Here is a 10,118-nt window from a genome sequence, read left to right as displayed (position 1 = left end):
CTCCCTGGACTGTAAACAAGCATCCTGGGACCCGTTTGAGGGCATCACCCTCATCAGCCAGGCTAGCTTGAAACCAGTGGTGTAGTGAGCATGGGACCCATGTCTGGACATACCCTTCCCACTTAGGGCGACATATGCAACAGAAACAATTGATGGACAGTATGCTGGACAATGCAAACATTCATGAAAACTCATGCCCTGCTGGAGGCAAATCCATTAGACACTGGCCTATAGCTAATGCTGCTGCTTCCCCTTTAATGTTACTCAACATTATGGTGGATACTGTGGCATAATTGCCCACCAGTTTCATCCCTGAGTCCAGGGCAGGTGCAGCCCCATGCTCATTCTGGATCTGTTTTGATACTTCAGGTAGAACCACCAAAGAATGGGGACCATGTGTTCTGGTATATATTGCAGCAAATAATCTCTGCCCAAGTGGTGTAGTCCTCTACCAGGGGAGCCATTTCTGTTGGCAAGCAAATTGTTAGTACCCTGTATTTTTCCTGTAGACCCTTTTGGGGCAATACTGCTTCAAGATAGTTTGTTTTCTTTCCGCTAAATCATAAATGTCTTTAACAGAAAGGAACTGTATCAATGTTTCACATAACATTACTATAACATTGAAATACATTTCACCAGTTTTACGCCAATGCCTATTGTAGGTTGTGTTTACATGCATTTATTTGGGAAATAATGCAGCGGCATGAAATACCGAAAGGTCCTGAAATAGAAAGCAAAAGAAATAAGGTGACTTTTATCATTATTTTAATGATGAAATGCTTAACTTGGGTAGTTTCACATTGATAGGTAAGATAGGACAGCAACTTAAGTTAAGCTTTGAGCAGTGCAGCAACCACAGATGCATGGAAGCAAAAGAGTAGAACAGCACCATATCTGCAAAGATTTTGATTATCTTTTTTCTCTTCCTGCACTGGTGCTTATTAGACTGTCTTGCACCAGTGCACTCACTCTTGAACTGTAATACAAGGGTGTGTGTGTTTAATGTCAAATATACATTTTGTGCTACAAGGAGACCCTTCTATTACAAAACACTACAGTTTCATGTAGAACAACACTTCTATACCTTTGTATGTGTACTATACAGGGCTGCATTCATGAATAGTTAAAACACAGTTCTCTAATGTGACAACCTTCCTTGGGGAGGCATACATTTTTGTTGCAAATCCATGGCTACCAATGTTAGAACATAGGAATTTGCATTAACACCCGGTGCTGGGTGCTTGGGATTACCCATGAACTACTAATAGTACTCCCCATTGTTGTAAAGTAGAGCAAGATAGTGCAAATACCTATGCCATGTTAACATGTAGCTACTTTCTAGTGCACAACATGTTTTGCGCTTTTGCCTGTGATGCAAGCCCGGTGCTAAGTGTTGATAAATTTGGTGCAAAATGTTGCATTGTGTTAGGTTAAGTCTACACACTGCAACACTTTGAAACTTACATCAGAGTAGCTAGGGGTTGCCAAGACAGAAGGTAGCCCATATCATAATGAAATTACAGTTCATTTAGAAGGTCCAACTTGAGTTTTTTTACTTCAGTAAGCAGGTTTTAAAAATTAGAAATGCTTTTGTGTATCTTAAACTTTCACACTTTGCATGTGTGCTGCACTGTATTATACTGCAAATTGGTGATGATTCTCTAACAGTATTTCATTCTGGAACTGTATCATTTCAGTACAAAACCTATGCTAGACTCATTCAGGCACCTTTGCGCTATGGTGCAGAGGTGTGTGTATGGCACATGATTGCCTTATTGTACACCAGCATTGGGCGGAAATAGTAAGAGTGTGACCAAATCTTTATTAATATGGTGTTTTCAAGCACTCACCCTCTCCTGCAATGCAGTACAACAATTCTCAGTGCTGCTGTTTGTTGTATGACAGGATAGTCAGTCTGAGCCAGGGTGCCTTCCATCCCATCAGTGATTATTCTTGGCATTTTCTTTTTATCGTCCTTGAACATTGTCAGAAATTCATTAAAGCTATCTTTTAAATTTGCATATCTTTTCTTATCATTTTTATAGATGTTTTAATTGTTCTTATCTTTCCTAGGTTTATTAATTAGGGCTGAAAAGTTTTAGTTCTCGTCTTGTACAATGTTAATAAATGCATCACCATCTTTATTAGGTATTACATTTTGAATTTAATGACTGGCTTTGGAAAGACAATTCAATTATTTTCTGCGATATAGATTACTATTTATTTTTTCAATTCCATACCAACTTCTTTATGTTGCACCGTGTTGTGCTTGTCATATTCCATTACCCTAATCATGAAAAGGTTGTGATTTTTAGTGCTCGTTTTTTATAAAGTCTACGCACCTTTATTTTTCTGTTGTATGTGTTATTTTTGGTTCATTGTTTGAGCCACTTTCAATACTAGTGGATACGCTTTTGCTCTTCACATAGTGACATAAACTGTTGTGAATCTCACTTTTATTGCCAATTTCAAACAATGTGTTTTTATGTAGAATCATTTGTATTTGTTGGAGCTATGTTTTTTAAGGCTGTTGAAGGTTCACATTATATCGTCACAGAATTATAGTTATACCTCTCATTTACAAACATTTGGTGCTGCGCTTGCATGAGAAAGGTGATACAACTCTGAGAAATTTGTTTTAGATATGCTTTCCCATGCCAAACTTGTTTTGTGCTGGAAAGTTGCATCACAGTAAATAAAAGCAGTGCAAAGTATTGCTTTGTGTTACTCTGCATCAGGGGTGCATTCTGTGGGTGCTATATTGCCATTTGTATGCAACCACCCATCTTTATTTTTACTCAAAACCCTTTCTATAACAAAAGCAGACAGGGTTTTGCACCACAAAACAATTCCTCTTTGAAGCAGGTGTTTAAATTGAGAAATATTTTTTTATCCTAAATTTTCACACTTTACAGTTTTGGTTGCTGGTTTGTAAATCTGGGATCTTTCAATGTTGCATACATGTAGGCAAACATTTTTAGTGAGACGTTCATTTTTCGTATCTTTCATAGGTATGTTATTTTGGCTGAACATATTTGTTCTTGTCTTGAACAGTGTTCATAGACTTATTTTATTTGAATCAGGTTTTTATTTCAATTTTTGTTGACTGGCTTCAGAGGGATAAAGATGGTATTTGCTGTGATGTGTATAATAATTTCTTCCATCTAGAGACATTTTTGTTCTTCTAATATTTTATCATCCTCCTCATAAAAGTTTGTGATTTAAGGTGTTTTTTTCTTTTTATTAAATCTGTGTGCCTTTCTTTTATTGTTCAATCTGTTGCTTTTTGTTAATTGTTTTGATCACTTTCAATACTAGCGGATACTTATTCAAAATTATTTTCAAATTTTGTTTTTTTTTCTCATATTTTAACTTTATTCTTGAATCTGTTTACTTTATTGTTTTCAAAATGTGAAACCATAAATACTTAATATACCTTTAATTATCATATATGTTTTGCAATTCAATTAGCAACAATGTTTTCTTTTTTGGTCACAATATTGTAGCTTGATGATTTCTAGAACTGAGAGTATAGCGTTGATTTGTGCTTTTGCGAATTTCAAACTATTACAGGTGTATGAAAACAGCTTTTCTTTCTTTTTTCTACTTGGCACTTGACATAGTGACATGCTTGTTAAGTTATTTGAAGATTCCTATTATGGCTCTACATTGATAGTAGTTGTACCTCTCAATTAGGTATTTCCAAAAACTGAAATTTTTTATAAAGTCACCTTTCATATTCATTGGGTTTATCACCGAACTCATAGACTTCTTGCAGTTTTTCAAGTCTTGGTACATATGTTATGCTTATACTTGATGAAACAGAAATGTGATGCTTACACTTAGGTTGGTAATTCTCTCGCCATCAATTAGTACAGTGGTCAACACAGTGACATATTGAATTTCATGTTGGACCTTGGTTTAGAGTTCACAAAATCAGTAAGGAGAATAATGTTTTGTGAAAAAGATGCCACATCCTTTCACCATCTTAATGGGGCTTTTTCCATTCAGGAATCCAGAATTGAGATTGTTAGATTTACCATTTCTCACTATCATAGTCTTGACCATGTCCAAAAATGGCCTGACTTATCTCTCCTCAAGGAGATTAGTGTCATAGAGATAGTTACTAGCGGAACTACTGGGAGGCAAAGGCTATCTCGACGGAGACTAGGTTAAGAGAGTTATGGTTACTCCGCCCATTTACCTATGCTTTGTGGAAATTCTTCAGTTTGACATTCTGAACACTAGGTAGAAATCACATAGTGGCAACACCCACTACAGAGAGCCATGCCTGGTGCACAGCCAGATGCACCCATGGTTTTTCCCACATGGACTGCCGGGGACCTACCCACCTCACTAGGTGGGGAATGCCAAGCGCATAGGTGACATTCCTCTGTACAACAACTGGGGTCCTGCAACAGGCAATATGGGCTTACCTTGGGAGATGAAGGGGCCAAGAACTAGGTGCTATTGGGTGGCCCCAGGGAGATTCAAGTCCAATCAATTCATAGATTGATGCACAAGCCAAGTAATCTACTGCCAAGAGTCACAGGCAACGTTTGCAATTTACACTCACCGAGAAGAGTAGGAGGGCACGAGGAAGGTAGCAGTCCTGGTTCACCACTTGCTCAGTATCCTGTCTGACTTCCTTTTTGGGATTTTGTCTCCATGATTCAAAAGTATCTCTAGAGACTTGGGCAGGGAACTCTAAATCACTGTGGCACAGGGTGAGCAAATGGCTCCCACAACAGAGGAGACATGCAGCTCCACCAGCACACTTAAGCAGGCCTTCACAAGCCTTAAAACTCCATTCCAGTCACACAGGACCAGTCAAACATGTACCTGGTAAGGATGGAGGGTCATACCACCCACATATTGACTGTCTACCACTCGTTGGAACTAAAGGTCAACCACTTCATGTCTTGAGTACTGGACTTAGGTGGCAGGCCTGCTCTCGTCAAGAAGAGCTGAGTGCCCCCTGCTCAGTGAAAGCAATTCCTATGACTACCGCAGGCGTGCATGCATGAATGCCTGGGCAGTTGAGGACAGCTTCCTCTTCTGCCTTCCAAACCAGCTTGCACTGACTTCCGTGAGGAGCAGTGGTTCCCTCATAAACTGCATTCCTTCTCATCCAGGCTGCCATGCCACCCTCATTCACTCAAAACCTAGGTAGACTAGTATTGGGCATTTACGGGATGCATTGCAATTCAGTTTACCCCCACGGATGCCATGGATGAGAATGGGTTCTGTTTCAGGTGGAATTTGTATCACATTATGCCCCTTGTGGGGGGGCACCATGGTCCCCTACTGTTTACGTCTATTAAATCTTCCAGGATGGAGAAGTGCACCCAATCCTGGTCTTCATCAAAATACCTAGCAACCCCAGAACACTCCACTGCTGGTGCACAAAGTTGGGGCTGAGCCCTGCTCCTGGGTTCCATCTGGGGGAGCCAAGTGAATGGGGTTGGAAGATTTTCTATGGTGATCTGGTGTGTTGGGTAGTAGCAAGATAACTAAAAAATAGTTAATCATGGACCCTTCTGATTGACACCTGCATGGCACCACCATGGCTTAACCTTGGTTTTAATGTGAATTCTGGTAGGGTGATTTAGTACAATGCTTCCTTTTATACCACATATACAGTATATAGACTGAATTTGTTTTTATTGGCCTTTGACTCTGTGCACTTCACCACTACTAACTAAAGTGCTAAAGTGCTTGTGATGTCTCCCTGAAATATGGTATAATTGTTTTGCATCTGTTTGACATATTTAAGTCCCTTGTAGAGTGGCAAACCATACACCCAGAGCCTTTAAATCAAATACTACCAATGGGCGTGCAGCCCTCATTGTGCCACTTACTCAAGTAGCACCTTAAAACATGCCCCAGGCCTGCTATTGCAGCCAGAAGGCAGTGTCCTGCTGCCATGTTGACATGGCATTTAAAACCTCTTGATAATTCTCAAACTCCCCTTTTATTACATATAAGTCACATCCAATGTAGGCCCTAGGTAGTCCATAGGGAAGGGTCCTCTGTAATATAAAGGTAAGGTATATACTTTTAAGTTCTACACGTCCTGCTAGTAAAAAGCTCCAAAATGTATTTTTCACTACTGTGAGGCCTACCGCTTCCATGGGACCACATTGGGATTCCATAATACATTTAATTAATACATGAGAGGAGGTAGATACCTGGAAGGACTGCCTTACTACCCAGAACCTGCCTTAAACCCGCAGGGGCCAGCCCTGCTGTTGAGCCCTGCATCTACAGCTGCACCTTGGACATCAGAAGAGACTTCAAGGGATAGTTTGCTGGCCTCCTGTTCAGAGCCACAGAAACAAGGCAGGCTCCCACCAACCTGAACCCACACCTGGATGCAGACTGAGTCCAGAATCACCAACAGGTCTCCATCCACTCCTGGACCCTTATTTTTCATAGTGCAAACATGCCTCCTGCCTTTATCAGAACACTTTACATATTTACAGAGAACAGAGTAGTAAACACAGGAGATGGTAGTACACAGAAAAGCAGGAGAGGTAAACTAATAACAACAGAGTATCATAGTTCAGACAACTGCAAGTACCAGGCAGTGTTGATAAGCAGGAGGGTAATCTTGGAACTGATAAGATGAACGCACTAAGTTAGTAGTGCTAAAGGTGCCCAGATGGCCATGTTCCAAAACGTATGACTTTGAAAAATTTGGGCAAAAAGTAATCTGAGAACCAGAAGGAGACCAAGCTGCTCCCCTATCTGTTTGAGGTACATCGCCAGTCGGATTAAGTTTGCAGATTCTCCAGCTACGTTCTTCTCCGCAATAGCTCATCCATTCAGCAGTCCTTTGCCAAAGGGTTATGCCACCTCGTTGAACTGCCTTCAGCTACCTCCTTCTGCTTCGTTCTGCTAGAGATTTTTTAACTTCTAACTCAACATCTAAGACAGAAGGTAAAATTCTTCACCACTGCTAAGCACAACGGTTCTCAGACAATGACGTTCCCTACTCGAACAGTTTTGTAGGGTGCCCCACTGATTTCCTACCTTCTACATCACTTTTTCTTTAAAATATTGTTAAGCCCTAAGGTAAGCACTAACCGGGCCCATTCAACTTTTTGTGTGCGATCTGCACTCTATGGTGGTTGGCCTTAACTTTTTCACTTTGCACAGTCTAGCATGACCAGATGTCCGTGGTTAGCACTTTTATCTTTTATATGCTATTTTACAGCTCGTTCTTTAGATGTCAAATGAGTTTTTCTAAATTGGTTTGGGATTTTTCTTGTTTGTGTAACTTATTATTGTTTGTGTGCTGCCTAAATAGTTTACACATTGCCTATAAGTTAAGCCTGACTGATTGTTGTGGCAAGCTACCCATGGTTAAGTACAGATCAATTTAATGTATTTTTGTTTTTCATCCTGCAAGGGACTGTGACTACTGCTTGACCAGGGCTCAGACCCCAGTTAACCAACAACCCAATTTCTCACACTCCATTTCTTCACAGTATACGTTTTCTGAAAAATTGTTGAACGCATGTAACGTGTTCAATGAATATTTGTTGACAAATATATCTCTGCAGAGCTATCTTTACATCCTTATTTCTCAGACTGTAAATAATGGGGTTCAGCAATGGGGGAGTCACAGTGTAAAATACCGAGATAATTTTATCCCGATTTTCAAAGGTTTTGGATACTGGTTTCATGTACATGGAAATGGCAGTGCTGTAAAACATGATAACAACAATCAAATGAGAGGCACATGTGGAGAAAGCCTTGTATCTTGCTTCTTTGGAGCGGATTCTCACAATAGTAGTAATGATGCAGATGTAGGAGATAGCAGTGAAGAGGCTTGGTAACAATAGTGCAAAGATTCCAGCAGAGAAAATGACCATCTCTGTGACAAAGGTGTCCACGCATGACATCTTCAGAAAAGCTGTGGCCTCACAAAAATAATGATTGATTATTCTGGTGCCACATACTGGCAATCGCACTGTGAAAAACGTGTCCAGGAATGCCATCACACCACCACTTAACAAGCAAGAGGACACCAATTTAATACAAACCGACATGCTCATGATGACTGTATAACGCAAGGGAAACACAATGGCTATATAACGATCATATGCCATGACTGCTAGGAGAAGACACTCTGTAATTCCCAGAAGCAGACTTGTGTACATCTGAGCTTCACAACCAATGAAGCTGATGCTCCTTCTAGCAAGGAGCTGTGCTAATATGTAAGGAACAGTCACTGATGAGAAACATATGTCCAACATGGAGAGGTGCCCCAGGAAGAAGTACATAGGAGTATGTAGGCGAGGCTCACAAACACAGACTGTGATCAGGATCACATTCCCAATGAGAGTCAATATGTACAGCACCAGAAATAATGCAAAAAGAAGGGTCTCCAAATTCTTGTCATCGGACAGGCCCATTATCACGAACCCTGCCACTGAGCTTCCATTTTTCATCTCCATTATGTCCACTTCCAGCTCTGCTGTAGGAAAAATAAAACCGATCTACAGTAAATATACTGTGCATGCATGTATTGTGTGAGCCGATGCAGTGCATGTACCCATCATTGCAGACTGCTTCAGCACTATTTAACATGATATAATTATGCATGGCTCACAATGCAAAGTTTAGACCATCAAGTTACAATTGTTCCATTAACTAGTCCCAGGAGGTTGAAGGGCCTGTCAGCCACAGAGCACAATATACGCTTTATGGATGAAGCCACATTGATGCATGGCTTTTAATTACACATATAAAAAGACAAAAATCATGCATTATTAATTCCCACAGCCAACATCCTCTTGCAGTGGTGTAACATGGAAGTGATGAACATAACTCCACAGAACAGGGAATGAATATTACAAATAGAGCCCATCAGTCAGAAACAGAGCTGCACATGCATGCATGGGTAGTTGTGACAGTATAGATAAGGGCGGTGGGGCAGTGGATTGGAAGTTGACAGACAAAAGTTGTATTTATTAATTTATTTATTTTCCCTCTTCTGTTGCCTGTCGAATCGCCCCTGCACCTCACCACCGCCCCACTGCCCCACCTCCCCACCGCCCGACGGGCAACAGCTGCGCATGAGTACACATACACACAAACAAATGATCACAGGAGTAAATTGTATAATAAAATATAGATATTTGAGGAAAGAAAGGAAAGAGGTATAGGGGAAACACATTTCTTTGAAAAAACAGTTTTAGGGAAAAAAGCCTAAGAGTTTTCCTCAAATGTTATGTAACATGTTCATTCAACCTACAATCAAGCAAAACAAACTCTACATTTGCAATATTTGGTAAATGTCACTAAAACGTTATACTCTTATGCATATCGATTACACTGACAGGGGTTTAAGGGAAGCAGATGTACAAGTCATATATTTGAATGCTGAAATGGGTTTCATCTGGTAATTATTTTTAGGTCTAGCTATAAACAGTTTTAGCAATACAAAGAAGCTTTATTCGACAATACATGTCATAAAAGCATGAGCTTGAAACACTGTTAAAACAATAAAAGAAGAATTAAAAATATATATACAAATGTCAATATCATATAATAAGGATAATGGGCAACTATTTTATCATTTGATAGCTAAAACCTTAAAATTCCTAATAAACACCACACATCAATATTAAAAAGTAATTGCACATTCACAGGTAAAGAGATTGCAAGTTAATTTTTCTGCAGTCATTAATTGGGACATTATAGACCACATCCATCTTAAAAACTTTGCCACTTGGATTGCATAGCAGAGTGATCAATCTGCCCACAGAATTTTCAGAGCAACACTACATGATCTTGTGCCCATGTTCCTGCATGTCTACACCAACCAAACGTTTGGGGGCCAGAATAGGCGGGCAGACAAACAATACAAGCAAATATGTTTCTTCTAAATCAGTGCAAATAGGGCATTTGTTGTCACCTAATGTAGACCATTTGGCAGTGAAGGACTTTAGTGGCCCTAAATTGAAAGTACAATTTACGATCAAGGGGCTTTGAGTTTACATTCCAATGATACTAAAAGCTCAACCCTGATTTGATTTGAAAAAAGTTACTAGTTAACAATGTGCAATCACTACTTCTGATCGCATCATGTTCAATCAGTTTCCAAT

At 39.9% G+C, this 10,118-nt stretch overlaps 1 protein-coding gene across 1 annotated transcript; it reads right to left on the bottom strand.

Annotated features, from left to right (window-relative positions):
• Positions 1-7,487: 7,487 nt before the first annotated feature.
• On the bottom strand, positions 7,488-8,465 carry LOC146822276 (olfactory receptor 2D3-like). Its single transcript, XM_085610011.1, has one exon. The coding sequence runs from the start codon at positions 8,463-8,465 to the stop codon at positions 7,488-7,490; it is 978 nt and encodes a 325-aa protein (XP_085466137.1).
• Between the last annotated feature and the right edge of the window lie 1,653 nt (positions 8,466-10,118).

This window comes from Triturus cristatus, chromosome 6, assembly GCF_964204655.1.
Source record: "Triturus cristatus chromosome 6, aTriCri1.1, whole genome shotgun sequence".
NCBI classification, from domain to species: Eukaryota; Metazoa; Chordata; class Amphibia; order Caudata; family Salamandridae; genus Triturus; species Triturus cristatus.
This window is presented reverse-complemented; position numbering and strand designations above follow the sequence as displayed.